Source organism: Syzygium oleosum, unplaced genomic scaffold (genome assembly GCF_021117445.2).
Source record: "Syzygium oleosum isolate NSW1041296 unplaced genomic scaffold, Sole_v2.1 Sole_v2.48, whole genome shotgun sequence".
In the NCBI taxonomy this organism is placed as follows: Eukaryota; Viridiplantae; Streptophyta; class Magnoliopsida; order Myrtales; family Myrtaceae; genus Syzygium; species Syzygium oleosum.
In genome coordinates, this window is record NW_026607532.1 from 1,804,363 (window position 1) to 1,822,059 (window position 17,697).

The 17,697-nt window shown below is 40.5% G+C and overlaps 1 protein-coding gene across 2 annotated transcripts in view; it reads left to right on the forward strand.

Annotated features, from left to right (window-relative positions):
• LOC115669122 (peroxisomal (S)-2-hydroxyacid oxidase GLO4-like) overlaps positions 1-16,163 on the forward strand; it is a 57,034-nt gene extending 40,871 nt beyond the window's left edge. The window contains exons 1-11 of one of the 2 annotated variants that reach the window (XM_056306856.1): positions 10,486-11,269; positions 11,338-11,462; positions 12,277-12,323; positions 12,396-12,473; positions 12,569-12,693; positions 12,812-12,869; positions 13,548-13,610; positions 13,888-13,957; positions 15,182-15,282; positions 15,515-15,619; positions 15,849-16,163. In XM_056306856.1, coding sequence (XP_056162831.1) covers positions 11,130-11,269; positions 11,338-11,462; positions 12,277-12,323; positions 12,396-12,473; positions 12,569-12,693; positions 12,812-12,869; positions 13,548-13,610; positions 13,888-13,957; positions 15,182-15,282; positions 15,515-15,619; positions 15,849-16,028 — 1,092 coding nt within the window. In that variant the 5' untranslated portion in view covers positions 10,486-11,129 and the 3' untranslated portion in view covers positions 16,029-16,163. Of the gene's footprint in view, positions 1-10,485; positions 11,270-11,337; positions 11,463-12,276; positions 12,324-12,395; positions 12,474-12,568; positions 12,694-12,811; positions 12,870-13,547; positions 13,611-13,887; positions 13,958-15,181; positions 15,283-15,514; positions 15,620-15,848 lie in introns of those variants that run through there. The other variant, XM_056306853.1, reaches the window with a different exon arrangement.
• Positions 16,164-17,697: the final 1,534 nt, after the last annotated feature.

The window sequence follows — 17,697 nt, forward strand, 5'->3', positions numbered from 1 at the left end:
TAAAGAAAAACAACTTTCTTTGTTCCTTCAGCTTGAAACGATGATTTATTCAGTGTTACTCCTTGTCCAAGCATCACATGCAAAAGCAGCATAGGATTCCAAAAATGTGGGCCTAACACACCAATTATGTCTCTCTTCCTCCCAATTAAATAAGCCTTGACAAGGCCGTCCATCCAAATTGACGTTGACTTTGACCTGAAAAGCAAAGGAACGGCTTACGTGGCCAACTCATATCTGTACTGTTGGAACAAACCCAGCGGGCTTTAATGACTTTGGTCCATCCGAACTCTGAGGTTCGCTTTCATTAGGAATGTGTTTCACGTTGTCATGTTGCAATCAATCGTAGGACTTTGCCAAACTTACTTTAAAATTATAAAAGATGGTGAATAGAGACCTTTTCTTTTCAATTTTTCTTCCCATGAAATAAATCAGTTTTGATAGATGATGCTCCCACGCTATCGTTGTGCGTCTCTAATGTGTGAACTCCGTGACTAAATATTGTCGTGATCCACTAGAACAGTGCACAACCTAAGGATTAGCTAATGGATTATTAAGCTCACGCTTAATTCAGGCCCTTCCAAAGTCATACCAATTCGCAACTTAGGTTAAATATTTAACATACAAATCATTTTCATTTTGAAGTCGCCATTAATTTATTCTTGGTGGGTTGTTAAAAATCCAAGTAAAGTATTGAGATATTTACTTTATTTCTATGAACCAGAGATTATGAATTCGGGACTTGATTACGCTAGATTACTTAACACCATTTCGGTACCTTTTCTTTTTTACTTTCAAAAAAACATTTTGCAAGCAGCTTGAACTAATTTTAACCTAACCAATAACATATGAGCTAATCATGCGGGTATGCAACCATTAATGAAAAAACCCAATAATCAAAACGATAAATAAATTGCAAAGGCATGGAGGGAATTTACTTACCTCGAAGCAACACAATCATCTGCAGTAATAATAATTAGAGAACACGTGATTACCTTAATCATGGTTTCTATTTTTCAAGCAATTCAAATCAATTCTTTTAGGTTTTCTCTTATTTAATGAAAACTAATCTATGTGCAATTTCTAATTAAATGAGCCTAATATACAAACTATATGACATGCACATGACATAGCAATATGACATGACCTAAACTACATGACATGTGTATGTTTTTTTAATATTTTTTTTATTAAAATTCGGAATTAAGTAAATACCCTAATTTAAACATGAATTCTATCCTAGAAAAGAATCTAATTTATTCTAAGATGATATTTTTTGGTTTTTTTTTTATTAAATTTGTAACTAAAAAATAATGAAAATGAATTATATTGATTAAGATATTAACCAATTCGTCTTAGGAATTAAACTAGGCTAAATCCTAATTTAAATCGGAATCCTATCTTAACTAGATAAACGCTATCCTAGCATGTGATTTATTTAGAAAAGGAAAGGTTCTAAATTCCATTCTAATTGATTTTAAAATCTTATATAAACATGCAATCGAATATAAACATGTAAAGCTATCTATTAAAATCTATCCAAATATTATCTAGTATTTACCTAATCCTATCCAATCTTTTTTGAGATTTCTTTTTTGGATAAGAATAAAATAAAATCGAATCAAATCGAAATCAGAGATAACATCCAATCACCCAAAATATTATTCATATCCATTCAAATTTAGAAATAAAAAAAATCGACAAATCGTATCCTACGACATGAGGATCGAATTGGCCGATTTTCCGTGTGATCGAAAATTGTACCTCGGATATGAGATCGAATTGTCGACCACAACACGTTGTGAAATTAGGAAATTTTCCTAATTTAAAGGATACCCGAAAATTTTATGGATATGGCATATCACCCGAATATTCAAACAAGATCACAATTTTCGAATTAGGAAACAAATATTAAAAAAAAATCAAATTTGATAAGATTTTTTTACCTAATTCGAAATATTGTAGATTGGACTGAGGATCACGAACAGCAGACCACGGCCTCGCGGTCGGTGATGGCTTAGCCAGTAAAGGACGGCGACGTGGGGGGACTACTCAACCAAGAGTGATCACAATGTTTTTGTTGATGGAGGAGTGCGGCAAGGATCAGATGTTTTCAAGGCATTGGCCCTCGGGGCACAAGCAGTTCTGGTACAATCTTTTAATTAGTTTGGCACATTCCTGATATTTCCCGATGTGGACTATCTGCTATATTAGTAAGGGGTATCGTAACAAACCCTTGAGGCATTTGGGTAATAATATCGTGCCAAGTTAGTAGAAACTATCTTTTCACATTACCAAAACACCTGAATCACAAATGAACAAGTACCCTAGGACAAATGTTGACATTCTCCTAATAGCAGTCTTCTTACTACAGATAGGAAGGCCTGTAGTATATGGGTTGGCAGCAAAAGGGGAAAGTGGAGTTAGAAGGGTCACTGAGATGCTGAAGGATGAGCTCGAGCTTACGATGGCACTATCTGGATGTCCCACCATAAAGGATATCACCAGGGGCCATGTGATAACAGATCGCGAGAGACTTCATTCCTCTCTCTAAATTCGCGCTGCAGCATCCATGAAGATAAGATTCACATAGGTAAATAAACGATGCCCTTGTTGTATTATCGCTTGTAGTTTGCGATGTTATGTGAATAGTTGTCATGTTTCATGATCAAAAATAAAATTGGAGTCAGAGTCAGAGCATCAGTATAGATTTGTGATAGTCAAAGCTGGTTTTTTCTTGGTTCATCAGTAGATGTTAATGTCAAATAGTACTTTTGAGCATCAAATTTGAAGCATAAAATCCTTGTAAGACATGTAATTGATCCGTCTCTTTTGACTCTACTACCTTCCAATCAACTTTGCCAAGTCAGTATCATCACGAATGTCCTCTAAATGATGCGAAAGAACAGTGCTTCCCACCAGTAGAAGGCTGGGTAAAATTAATTACAGACATGAGTGCTTTTCGGAAGTGAATAATGGATTGGATGCTCCTGTGTTTGTGCAAGTCCTGAGAGCACATTTTTGCCCCTAGTCATCCTCTACTATCCTCCTGCAGCCTTGGGGACTCTCTGTTTATTAGCTGCTGCTACTACTCTCGTAGCCCAAGCCAGCAGGTAATAGCGATTATTCCTGCATGTACTTCAATGAAATTTAATTTTAGCCTTTTATTCCAACACAAGGTTCAAGAACATTGACAAACCTGATTAAACATTGTCCCGCAGAATCTGGTAAGAGGTTCCAAGTCATATACATTTCCCCAGAGCCAAAATTGGAACCCAGATAAAGAAAATGAAATGAGCGAAGTTCACCTCCCTCTAATCACTTGGCCAATGGTTGTGCATCAGTTTACTTCTGCTCTTGTTTGTGGAATGGATCCTACAGATGCAGAAAGATACAGTATAGCGCAGACCGTAAAGAATCCACACAGACGTGGTGATGTTACGTTACTGCATGTCAAGTAAGAAAGAAATTTTTATCAAAGACAACATCTTTAAGTGGAGACAAAATGCAAAACGTGCAATATCATTTCACAAGCTCAGGCTAGTCTAGCTTTAAACAAACAGGATAGCACACGTATGGTTTCAGTTGTCACGATTAAATAGACTTACTACCTCTGGGCAGTTAGATGAACCTTAATCAGATATGTGGCTCAGGCATTACCGATTTACAACATGTCAACATTTCATTGTCCAGTTTCTGTATGTTGTACAATAGATGCTGTGGTTAGAAAGTTTCGTTAGAACATCCCTCATGACTCGGGAGAAAGCCCTGTTCCTAGCTCTAAAACCATGGCCGTGTTTGCTACGTAAACTCAGTTGGAGGATGATGGTTGATGCAAACAAAGTCCGGGGTTAAGTTTTAAACATCCCAGGCCATTGGCCACAGAGATCTATTTTGTACAGCCCAGAATCTCTCACAAACAGACGATCCCACCAACAGATACTTGCTCGGAGAAAGATTCTGGATGATAGAAGCATTTGGGTTCCGGATGTTCTAGTGGATTCATCTTATGCAAGGATAAAGATTCGAAATGTTGGTTATCTGACTCAACCTCATATTTAGTATACCATTGGTGATGGAAAATATACTTGACTATGGCATAATGAGCAGGATCATTTCAGTGCTCTAGCTTGTACAAGGTAGCGCGACATCTTATTCAGGGTTTGCAGTGGCGAGCCAATTAGCTGATCAAGAGGGATACATTGTTATTGCCTGCAGCTATAAGTGAGGAAATCGGTGAAGATTCAGACCAAACAACAGCTGATGACGGACCAGTTGCAGCATTGATGCTCCTAATTGGCCCGCAGCTAAACCAATCCCTAATGCAATCGAGCTCCATGTCACTGTCCACGAATTACTACATTCAACACATTAAACCCCGAGTAACACCGGACGCCCCTCTCGAGTAAAAGAGGGCATTGGCTTGAGTCTTAACCACTCCTGTATGTGTTTCCATTATTGATGACAAATTGAAAAGTCAACACACCAAAATGAAAAGGCCTTGAGAATAACTGCCAAGACTAGACAGACCAAAAACACATTTTGGACTTCTTGATAATTGTCACACCGCGATTACCTCACGTAAAGCCAATGACTTGTCAAATGAGCAGTCGGTCGGATCGAAAATGGTCCAACCTAAATAGATCCATTTAACCCGTTTTAATCCATTTAAATCTAATGACCCATACTCAACCCGACTTATATTACTAAAATACTTTCATATTTAACTCAATCTAAGAAGATTCACACCCAAACAGAGATGAGAGTGCAGAACGAGGGAGCACGAGATTAAGTGAGGGCGAGAGAGATGAGTCGAGTTTAAACAAGTTGTAAACCCATTTACGACCCATCGATTGTTATATGATTTAAGAAATGAGTTTATGATCCATTTTGATAGTTTTACGCCACATTAACCGCAAATGGTAATGGACTTATGATGCAGGTTCATATTCTTACTGTCACGCCCCGAACTCCTTTCAGGCTCCTGACATCCCACATGCTCGAGTCGATTCAATGCGACGTCCCAGGAACACGTCGCCGACCCAATGTTCCCATCAGAGTTGATTCGCGGCGGAAACAATTATAAAATCCCGGACAATAAAATTGGAGACTACCAAGAATAACTAGATCGCAGAACCGCCAACATATATATATACATTACACTTCCAAAGATTTACAATATCCATTATAATTTACAAGCACACCGAACCATTAACTATTAACTTCCCAAAATACAAAAAAGATCAGCATTATCCGAAAATGGGGCACTCTCAAACTATTGCCTCGCTCCCAGAACTAGTTCCTACGCCCTCTCGGAGGCGTTCACTCTGACTCACTGTCCTTGGCATCACCACCTGAATCCTCCTCAGCTTTCTGTTCACCCGACGACTCCGAGTCGACCTCAATATGTTCATGGCTCAGGCGGGGGCTCTGAAATGGTTTGGTTGATACAACCATGAGACACTTCTCAATAAGTTACAACCTAAACCCTACCTAGGTTACCACGTAAGTCCAGACACATCAGACACGCAACCAACCAATTCACAAACAACAATCCACAAGCACACATACTTGGACTCTCGGCACACGCAACCTGCACATTAGTCCATACTCATAACAATTTATTTCGCACGCACATGCCACAACATACGAACTTTCCACATATCAATTCACCCATCAATCACACCACATTTCCAACCCACTCGTCGTACCCACATTTCCTCAAACACCTTCCCGGCCCGCGTCAACACGCCTCGGCCCACTCGACCGCGCCCTGAGCATCACACGCCTCGGTCCGATCCCATTCACACGTTCTTTCCTCAGCCCGCGCCAAATGCGACAGGCCTACCTGATCGAAACCCGAGCTTATAATGCCTCGGTCCGATCCCGGTCTCACCCGAGCTGATCGTGCCTCGGGCCAATCTCATTTCCCATTTCCTCAATCCTCAGCCTGTGCCAAATGCGACAGGCCTACGTGATCGCGACCCGAGCTTACGACGCCTCGGCCCGATCCCAATCTCACACTCGCACACATTCGCATTTAATTCCGTGCACACAATGGCACCCAATAAATCACAACCACACAGTCATATCACAAAACACACGATCAACACACAAACTGGCATTTTTCCACACCAAAACGTTATCAAATCAGTTCAGGCCCTTCACGGCATTTTCACAGAATCTCAAGCCGGACCTAACAGTACCAACCACACTACAAACAGCACCCCACAGCACCTAAAACCACACATCACAGCCATCAATCAGCCTTTTTCGCCCTCAAAATCACCATATCTCACTCCCGGCTCTTCACGGCACTTTCATAAAATTCTGAGCCAGATCTAATGGCACAAACCACACGCCCAACAACACATCACAACACTTAGAACCACACAACACAGCCATCAATTTGCCATTTTCACACTCAAAATCACAATATTTCATTCTCGGCTCTTCACGACACTTCCATCAAATTACGAGCCGGTCCTAATGGTACTAACAGCATACCGAACAGCCACTCACAGCACATCACACGGCATATCACAGCCAGCAAACAGTATTTTCTGCACCCAAAATCACAATTTCACGCTTCCGACTCTTCATGACACTTGCATAAAATCCCGAGCCGGACTTAACGGTACCAATCGCGTCTCAAACAGCACCCCACAGCATACTGAATAGCACATCACAGCATTGATCGGCCTCTAAAATTTCCGTCAAAACTCTCCGAATTCATTCCTAGGCCTCGCAAATCAACTTTGCCCGCAAAACCATAACAACCCGTGTCTAGCTAGGTCCGAAACAACCCGATATACTAGATAAAGTTTAGGCCGCGACTTACCTAGTTCTAGACTCACGCGGCTAGAACGAAAGCGGCGGCAACCTAATCGGGAACGGCGGCGAACGGCGGCGCGGCTTGGTGGTGGCGACTGGCGAGCGGCGGCGGCGCGGCTCCCTTGGCCGAGACCCACGGCCACACGGGAAGGAGAGGAGAGAGAGAGACGGACGGCGTGGGGCTGGTGGCGGTGCAACGGCGAGGACGGCGCGGCACGGCGGCGGTCCGGCGGGCGGCGGTGCCAGCGATCGGCGGTCCGGGCGAGAGAGAGAGAGATCGGAGAGGCTCACGGTGGGGGGGGGGGGGTTTTTTTTCACGGCAAGGGGGGGAGAGAAATGCGAGAGAGAAATGGGTCTTCTTGACCTAAATAGTGTTCTTGACCCAAAACGGCAAATTACCAAAACGCCCTTGTCTAATCTTTTTGATCCAACGGTTCAGATTCGATCTAATCTTGAAATCGACGGCCCAGATCGAATCTTGCCAAAAAATCCAAGGGTAGTCTTGTAATTTGTCAAAAAGTCCAAGGGCAAAATTGTCTTTTCCGAACTTTGAGGGTAAAATGATCAAAATGCCCTCGCCCTTTAAAACTAACCCTTTAATAAATCCCAAGGGTAAAACGGTCACTTCCGCCGTTTCTCGCCGAAATCGAATTTTTCTGAAGGAATCGGGACCGTCCAAAATTGCACGTTCCATCCGCAACGTCGTCTTAACGTCCCGTTGTGACTTCCAAATTTTTCCGATGTCCAAATTGGGCTAAATTAAATAATCAAATTTTACTAAACGCAACTCGAGCGTTTCTCAAACTAACGGGCGGCTTGTTGGGGAAATTCGCATATCCGACCCGTGACTGATACTAAATCGAGTCACGTGCAATTTATTCAAACTGTAACGACTTCGGTTGTCAATAAAATCGCGAGGATCAATTACTAGATCCGAGGGGCACGATCGTTTGGTATAGGTTCAGGATCATGCGTCAAGTCATTTCGCGGTCCAGCGGAATCACCCGCGATCCACTACTATGATAGTGGCGAATTGTCCCCTGACTATCCTTGATCGGCCAACAGTGGCTCAAAATATCACCTCGACGATTTCATGGTCGAAAGTCCATTCACGATTGAATTTCTTTAGTCGTACAAATTTTAAATCCCTAATTAGCCTTTCCCTACTGGTTAGTATCCCATGAATGATCAGTTTCGGGTGAGAACTAACTACGAGTACATTCATAAAACTCAGTATTTTATAAATCCCCAAATGGACTAATTTTCAGAATGTCACACTTACAATGTCGTGACTCGTGAGTTTGAACTTGTTTGTGATTGTGGTCCAAGTACTTTTCACTCCGATGGGTGAGATTTTAGATCTCCAGCACCTCGGGTGGGATTATGGTGATGGAGCTTCTCCACGATGGAGCTAGTAAGCAGTCTTTGACGGCTCTAGCTACGTAAACAGATCATATTTGGTGTAGAGTTAAAGTCCTCTCTGCAATCTTAAATTCGCAAAATTCCATAACAGCAGATGGGTATGAAGCACGTTGGCCAAAAAACTGAATGTCATGGATCGATACGTCAAGTTGGCGAAGAGAATTTGAACAACGCGAATAATGCATTATTTCACTTTCTTTCGCTTCAAGTTTGAATACTTGATTCACAGTAAATAGTATCGTACAAATTCGATTATGAAAGATCTACATGAAACCTACTATCGATAATATCATGTAAGATTGCGATCAATGCACTCCATGATTAATCGCGTCTATAATAGATTGAGTCATAAATTTAATAGAGAAATATAGTTTAACTTGTTTAATTGATTCACAACATACTGTATATCCATAATTGTATATTAATACGAATTAATATAGGTTTTCCTTATTACTAGTTGCACCGCTTATCAGCTTCTGACATCCACTTTTACATTGACTTGACTACATTATCCCTCATGGGTCTCACTCTTGATTTAAAATTATTTCTTACTTTTTTTTTCTTCGTTTTCTTCTATTTCAATTTTACTAAAACGAAAATATTGGTACTTCTCTCAGACAACATTTATTAAATTAAATAAGGGGCCCCTTTTTTTATTTAAGATTATTGCTTGCCTTCTTTTATTTTATTTTTTAAATTTTTGGTTTTTTCCTTTTCTTTCTCCATTTATAACAAAATTGGTGTACCACTTTTCCCAAAAATAGTTTATTTGGTAGATAGCTAACTAATTATTGTGTTTCCAACAAAAAAAAACTAAGTTAATGAGTTGTCTATTTCTTTTTTTTTTGTACTGAGAAACTATTACTCAAAAAACAACTTAAGCATAAGTAAGAGTGAAAAAAATCATTTACAATTATAATTTTAATATTCTTCATTACGTTGTAGTTCATGTATTTTAACCGCTCAACTTTCATTTTATTCGGTGAATGTAATAATCTAATTTTTAATTATTTATCGTGTGATGCATTCAATATTTTGAGTGATCATGATCCGTTCTTCTTTTTATAACAAAACACTCTAAAAGGCCAATCAATCAAAGGAGGTCCGGTCTTTCTTCTGACTTGCAATAGGAATATTTTGTCGATCATGATAATTAACTTTCATATCACAACTAAGAAGAACATATTTGTCTCTCTTTGACCTTTTTATAGAAACAAACTAACCTTAAGCAAGAAGATACGTCCGCACACTTCTCAAAAGATCCTCTCGAGTTCGACAATTACCTGGTAAAGTTTCAAATGAACTTGTTGAGATGATTGATTACTATTTTCACCATTCATACTTTGATCATCAATAGATACATTTAAGCAGAAAACAATAGTGTCTTTCCATAGTGACTGTACAACAAAAAACAATACAATCAAAGATGAATAAATCGTGGATAATGCAAACATCAATCATGAAAATGGAAGTCTTTGAGTAAATTCTCGTAAATTTGTACCAAAAATGGAAGTCGAAAAATTCACAACCATGAAAATAATCTAGGGAAGTAAAGTATACAATTTGCAGATAAAACTAATATTTCTTTATTCTAATACATGATTAGTGCTTGGTCAGATTGTAATGTTGGAAATAAGTTCAGAAGAGGATAAATACCAAGGCAATGTAACGGGTGCGGAAGAAGTGGCTTCCATGAAAAAAATGTTATTTGGAAGGGACGTTTTCGTCTTTTAATAAAATTGAAAAAACGAAGGAAGAATAAACATAAGAAATGATTTTAAATATAGAATGGGACGTGCATGAATTATCCTCATCCATAGCTTCATTATAATATATATTGAAGAGAGTCAACTTCCTCGTATCGCTCAACTCACTACTGTCCTAAATCGAGTTTCGTCCTTGAACCGGAGATTTTGCTCCGATCGTGTGAAAAAACCCAAGGGTCGATCTTGCTTATCCTGCGAAACATCGCGCCATTTCGATCGTCTCTCTCTTCTTTGATTCGAGTGCGCAGAGTGACTCGTCTGCTCTGCACTTTCTAGAGCATCCGTAGCGTCTGTGATGCGGAAAGATCGCATTTTTTTTTTGGTGCGCATGCAGTCATGACTGACGAAAAATTCATTGACCCGTCGTCATGTGGGAGTTTGTGATAAAGGTTCATGTGGGTGGGTGGTTGGGCTAGCGCAAGATTCGGAAATGGTTGCGCTGACTCGTTCTCGGGATCGTCGTAGCGTGCTGATAGGTTCAAGGTTCGGCTATGTGTGACTTCATGAGTCACCCGAGCTTTAGAGGAACGGCGAGCATGTTGATGAAGTATGGTGCCATGTGCGAAATGACTTGGGTTGATTACTGGCAGAATATGACAAGGACTTGATTCTGTTCTAAATTTATGAGCTGCGTGTGGCTTTGATGTTGATTGCGTTTCGATATGTTTGCGTGCTGTAGTTATAGCTGTAGATACGGCGAGGGATGTGGGTGCATTACGATCGCCATTCCATACTTTTCGCTCTTCTGTTTAGACTTAGTGTGAATTCGTGCGGGCACATTCAAGTTGCAGATATGCCGTTAGTTTATGGTAAATTGTTTTAGATCTTTTGTAGGTTCATTTGCTTGATGTGGTATTTTGTGTGCTCTTAGTAAGGGTATGCAATGGACTAGTGACATACTTTGAAGTAAGATGATATGATTTTGCTAGTTACGTCGGTATTTGTTTATAAGTTGCATGTTGATTCTAGGACCATATATGAAGGGAAGAGTATTTGTAGGGCTATTGTTGTGGTCACCTTTTTGTTGACAATCAAAATTCGCGGAGTCACATGTAGGAGAAATTGTTAAGCTGTTGAGTTAATAACACTTAATATTTTTATTCAGGAAACATGACCGAGGATCCTGTCAACGTGAATGAGTATCAAGAATTGGCTAGGCAAGCCCTTCCGAAAATGTACTATGACTTTTATGCAGGTGGAGCGGAAGACCAGTATACACTTAAAGAAAACGTAATGCCTAATGAATGCTGGTCAGATTAAAATCTGCACCAACCATATTATGTTGTTTGTTAATTCTCAACACATGTATTTCTGGTAGGTTTAGGCCGAGAATCCTCATTGATGTGAGCAAAATTAGTTTGTCGACTACTATATTGGGCTATAACGTTGCTGCACCCATTATGATTGCTCCAACTGCTTTGCATAAGTTAGCACATCCTGAAGGTGTGAAACCTGAATTTTCTTGGAGGAGCTCTTTCACACATTTGCTTATTTTGAATTTAGGCTCCGTTCGTTTGGCGGAAAATATTCTTCCGGAAAATATTTTCCGGATTTTCCGGTGTTCGGAGGGCGAAAAACGTTTTCCGTGGAAAAATATTATCCTTCCCCCCTTCACAAAATAGCCTAAGTCTATGGAAAATGACTTCCGCTTCTTCAAAAGCGGAAATCATTTTCCGAAGCTTCTTCTTCTTTTTCTTCACTAAGGTCGCCGGCCACCACCGCCTCCGGTCGCCGGCCGCCGCGTCGCCGCCGCCCGGTCGCCGGCCGCCGCGGCCGCCGCCGCGGTCGCCGGCCGCCGCCGCCCGCCGGCCGCCGCGGTCGCCGGCCGCCGCCGCCGCCGGTCTCCGGCCGCCGCCGCCGGTCGCCGGCCGCCGCGCCGCGCTGTCTCCGGCCGCCGCCGCTGGTCGCTGCCGCGCGCCGCCGCCGCCGGTCGCCGCCGCCGCCGCCGCCGGCCGCCGCGGCCGCGCCGCCGCCGGTCTCCGGCGCGCCGCCGCCGGTCGCCGCCGCCGCCGCCGCCGCCGGTCTCCGGCCGCCGCCGCCGCCGCCGCCGCGCCGCCGCGGTCGCGGCCACCGCCGCGCCGCCATGCGCGGCGAAAAATATTTTCCGAAACTTTTTCATATTGGTCGCCGAACACCGGAAAATTATGTTCCGGGAAAACATTTTCCAGGAAAATGACTTTCAGGAAAATATTTTCCAAAAGGAGAATATTTTCCGCCAAACGAACGGAGCTAGTGATGCAATTTTTCCATCTTCCAGGAGAGGTTGCTACCGCAAGAGCAGCTGCTGCATGTAATGTCATCATGGTAATATATTACCAAATATTTGTTATCTTAATTTTGTTGCTATAACATACTCAATTCAACTTTTTACTCTAGATTCTTTCATATATGTCTATGTGCACTGTGGAAGAGGTCGCGTCCAGCTGTGATGCCATTCGATTATTTCAAATATATGTAAGCATCTATTTGATTAAGAATCTCCAGTTTTCTTGGCTTTTTACATTCTCCATTAAGATTTCATCTCCATAATGAGTGCATCTCTTATGCAGGTATACAAGAGACGGGATATTACAGCTCGGCTTGTACAAAGAGCTGAAAGAAGTGGATACAAAGCAATTGTTCTTACTGTCGATGTTCCCAGACTTGGCAGAAGGGAGGCAGACATAAAGAACAAGTAAAATGCTTTCCTCTCCCTCTCTTGCTCCCCCACCCCCATTGGGGCATGGATATCATGGTCATAAAACAAAGTTCGGGTACAGTTAACTCTCTCTCTCTCTCTCTCTCTCTCTCAGAATGGTAGTGCCTCAGTTGAAGAATTTTGAAGGTCTACTCTCAACTCAAGTTGTCTCTGTGAGTGAATGATTTCTTTTCTATTTGAGGATCTGTCGATAGCAATATAATTTTACCTATTCAATGGAGATTCATGCATGGGGATATATCTATGTTACTAATATCTCATTGACCAATCTCCTTTGATGGGCATGGAGGCTGTTTTCGTCATTATCTGTGTACCCTGTTATATGCTGCTCTATTTTTTCAGAGTTTGTAACTCTCTTTGACATTAGCAAGGTAGCAAAACAAAAAGAAATGCTCACTGTGGCATTGATGTTGTGGATATCATGGTATTAGGCTCAGCCTAGTGGAGATTTATTTAATGAACTCTGTGCTTCTCTTGTGCAAAGCTTGCCCTCGGGGCAAAGAGTATTGTATTCATTGGCTCTCTTTTTTCTATAACTGTTCCGTTTGATTATATCTGTGTCTGGAGGAGTTTTTTTTATGGTTCATTTGCTTAGAGAACATAATTTTTACCGTTGTATCTTGAGGTGAAGAAACAAGAAACAAAGGGTTTGGATATCGTGAGGCAACAGAAAATGTATGGTCAATACTTGACCATTGAAAACATTTTCGCTGCCTAAATAACCTTATAGAGATGACTCAAATTTTTATAGTTTGTTAATTGCAGAAATTTGGCATAACATCTCTCTCACTCTCGCTCCCCTTTTCCTTTGCCTCCGCTGCAAATTGCAGGATGAGGGTTCAAACGTACAAGCTTTTGCTGATTCAACTTTGGATGCTTCTTCGACTTGGAAGGTGTACCTCCATACCATCTTAAATTACTTTGTAATTAATCCTTGAAATTTTTTCTGGGTAATGTTTCATCAAAAGAATCGTGTTTTCTGAATGAATGAGATGTGTGAGGTAGTGTCATCCAGTGTGGAAATAGTTTTGATAGCTATCTTACAGTGACTTTTTTCATTCAATTTTCGTTTGTCGTCATGATCTACGAATGATAACTGGATCTTTATAATGTCTCTGTTTGCTTTATTTGGTATCTTGGTTGTCACGTAACTAAATTACAATGCTGCAGGACATTGGATGGTTGAGATCAATTACAAAATTGCCGATTCTGATCAAGGGAGTTCTTACACACGAAGATGGTAAGATCTAGGATTGTATTCTAATAGAAAAGCAGTTGAGGATTCGTCTGAAGACTGTTTTGTGTCTTAATTTGAAATATAGCTTACTTAGCATATTCATTGCTAAAACCAGTGTTCCAAAACCAGATTAGAGATTGAGCCGAATTGCTGTCCCATACCAGGTTGAACTGATTGATATCGGCTAAAATCTGTGGCTAAAAAACCTTTTGGTTTGGTTTTAAAAACACTAGCTTAGGCGAGAAGTCTTATTTTAAGATGGCTTAAGACCTGGAAAAATTTGCACTTTAAGGATCCTTTTAATTTTATCCCAGAGTTTAGTAGATATTACCTTGAACTTCATTAATTGCTTTAAATCAATCTGTCAACCAATTTTCAGGTAGCGTGGCCATAAGTAGCAACTGACAAGACCGTCTGTTTTGATCTAATTTGGCACTGATTCTTTTAATAGATAAAAATTTTAACCACATATGCATACATGAGCAAAGGGATCATTGCATTTGCAAGGAAAATAAAATGAATGTCAAGAATGATGGCTTGAGAACTCGTCACCTGTGCCAAAATCTATTTTTGCAATCTGATTTGTGCTAGATTTGACGGAATTCATTAGGTTTTTTCAATAGAGCAGATTCGTGTGCGTGCTGTTGTTTTATTTTAGATACGGTCTATAGTGAGCACCACATCATTGCCAGTTCATCACCGTATAAACAGTTCCATCAGTAATATACAATACATCGACACCATAGCGAACAGTTGGGTACACGATTAAATTGACATTGAAGGTCAGGATAGTGTGAAAACCAGTTTGAGGCTTAATGTAGAACTGAAAAAAATCCGTTCAGCAAAGGAGAATTTTGTGATAACTCGGGGTTTGATTGTATATCTAGTTTGTAGAGTGTGACCTCTAGCATTAAACTTTGAAGATTCTTCAGTTCATCTTGAAAGGAAACAACATTATGCCTCAATTAGTTTGGTAGTTCAAACACCATAGTCATTCTGTTGGGGAAGTCGTATGAGTTAGGAATTTTAATGGTAATGGGATATTGTCTGTCTTCATTTTGTCATCGCTGCTATTAGGACCTTGTGTTCTCTGATATTGGATTGAAGCATCTTATTCATCTATTGGAATTTCATATTGCTTCTCAGTATACTGTATCTGTTGTTACTGCTATTGGTTGTTGCATAATCGACAACCTTATCGACAAGCTTGTATGCCCTCATTGGCAGCGATTAAGGCAGTGGAAGCAGGTGCTGCTGGGATAATTGTCTCGAATCATGGAGCTCGACAGCTAGATTATAGTCCAGCCACGATATCAGTTCTGGAAGAGGTACGTATTTTTACTAACTCCTTTGTCCGGCAGGTTTAATAATAGATTCTAGAATTTGGAGCATTTGTAAACACAGGATAAGAATAAATGCACCCGGTTTTGATCCCTGAAAATAAAGCACAGTGGCATTCTGTTTCCCTCTATTTTTACAAATGCATGAAAGCTTGTGCTGCAGCAAGTCATCTATATCAAACAGCATTTTGGTCTTGACTTTTTGAACCTTCGTTTGTAGGTTGTTCATGCAGTCAAAGGGAAAGTCCCTGTTTTTGTTGATGGAGGAGTGCGGCAAGGATCAGATGTTTTCAAGGCATTGGCCCTCGGGGCACAAGCAGTACTGGTACAATCTTTTATAATTAGTTTGGCACATTCCTGATATTTCCCGATGTGGACTATGTGTTATATTAGTAAGGGATATCGTAACAAACCCTTGAGGTATTTACATGATAATATCGTGCCAAGTTAGTAGAAACTATCTTTTCACATTACCAAAACACTTGAATCACAAATGAACTAGTGCCCTATGACAAATGTTGACATTCTCTTAAATAGTGGTCTTCTTACTACAGATAGGAAGGCCTGTAGTATATGGGTTGGCGGCAAAAGGGGAAACTAGAGTTAGAAGCGTCACTCAGAGGCTGAAGGATGAGCTCGAGCTTACAATGGCACTATCTGGATGTACCACCATAAAGGATATCACCAGGGGCCATGTGATAACAGACCGTGAGAGACTTCATTCCTCTCTCTGAATTCACGCTGCAGCATCCATGAAAATGAGATTCACATAGTCAAATGGACGATACCATTGTTGTTTTATCACTTGTAGTTTGCCATGTTATGTAATTAGTTGTCATGTTTCATTATCAAAAATAAAATTGGAGTAAGAGTAAGTGCATCAGTATAGATTTTTAATAGTCAAAGCTGGTTTTTTCATGGTTCTTTAGTAGATGTTAATGTTCAATGGTACTTTTGTGCATTAAATTTGAAGCATAAAATCCTTGTAAGACATGAAATTGATCTGCGTCTTCCGACTCTAATACCTTCCAATCAACTTTGTCAAGTATGTATCATCACGAACTCCCCTCTAAATGATACGAAAGAACAGTTCTTCCCCACCGCAAGATGGCTGGGTAAGATTAAGTACAGACATAAGTGCTTTTAGGAAGTTGTTAATAAAATGGATGCTGCTGTGGTCGTGCCTTTCCTGCGAACATATTTTTGCCCCTACTCATCCTCTACTCTCTCCTCTGCAGCCTTGGGGCCTCTGTTTATTAGCTGATACTTCTACCCTCGTAGCCCATGCCAGCAGGTCATAGCCTTTATTCCCGCGTGTACTTCAATGAAATTTAATTTTAGCCTTTTATTCCAACACAAGGTTCACATTGACAAACCAGATTGAAGATTGTCCCGCAAAATCTGATAAGAGATTCCCCAGTCATATACATTTCCCCAGGATCTGCTACAATGTTAAAGTGATTATATTGAGTATCAGACTCTTTCGGCTTATAGAACAGTAAAGACGGAAGAAAATGGAAAAGAGAATGGTTACTGTCATGAAAAATCTCAAATTGGTACATATATGATAATTTTATTACAAATTGATACTTTGACCATCAAAAATTCAAATTGGCAATTGACGGGTGTACCAAATTTGGGATTTTACCCTTTATTTATTATATTAATTTGTGATTTTTCGTGATATTAATCCAATTTAAAGGAGGGTAAATTTGTCACAAATATACAAATTTAAAGTTTTTTATAATCAAAATATTAGTTCAGGATAAATTTATTATAAGTATAATTTTTAGTGATTAAAAAATTAATTTGAGATAAATTTTTCGTATCATGTATCAGTTTTGTTTTTAACGGTACTGACCCAAAGAGAATAATGGCGGGCGGCCTTTCATTGGACGCGATCGCTGGTAAACAGTAAATCCCCCATCCCCAACAGTAACTTCATTGTCATTCTTTAGAGTGACTCCAGTCATTCGGCCAGAGGTTTTGCTCCGTTCGTGTGAAAACCCAAGGCTCCCATTTGCTTATCCTGCGAACCATCGTACCCTTTGGATCGTCTCTCTTCTTTGATTCGAGTGCGCAGCGCAGAGCAACTCCCCTGCTCTGCACTTTTTTGAGCATCCGTATGGCTGAGCATCTGCGATGCAGAAAGATCCCATTCTTTTTTTTTTTTTATCATTGTGCAGTCATGACTAGGAGTGGTTAGGCTAGCGTAAGATTCTGAATACGGTTGGGCTACGCGTTTTAATGTGTTCGTGTTCTGTAGTTGTAGGCTGGTAGCCATGGATACGTCGAGGGAAGTGGGTGCATCACGATCCCTATTCCATACTTTTCACTCTCCTGTTTAGTAATAGTGTGAATTCGTGTGGGCACATTTAACTTGCAATTCTGCCATTAGTTTAT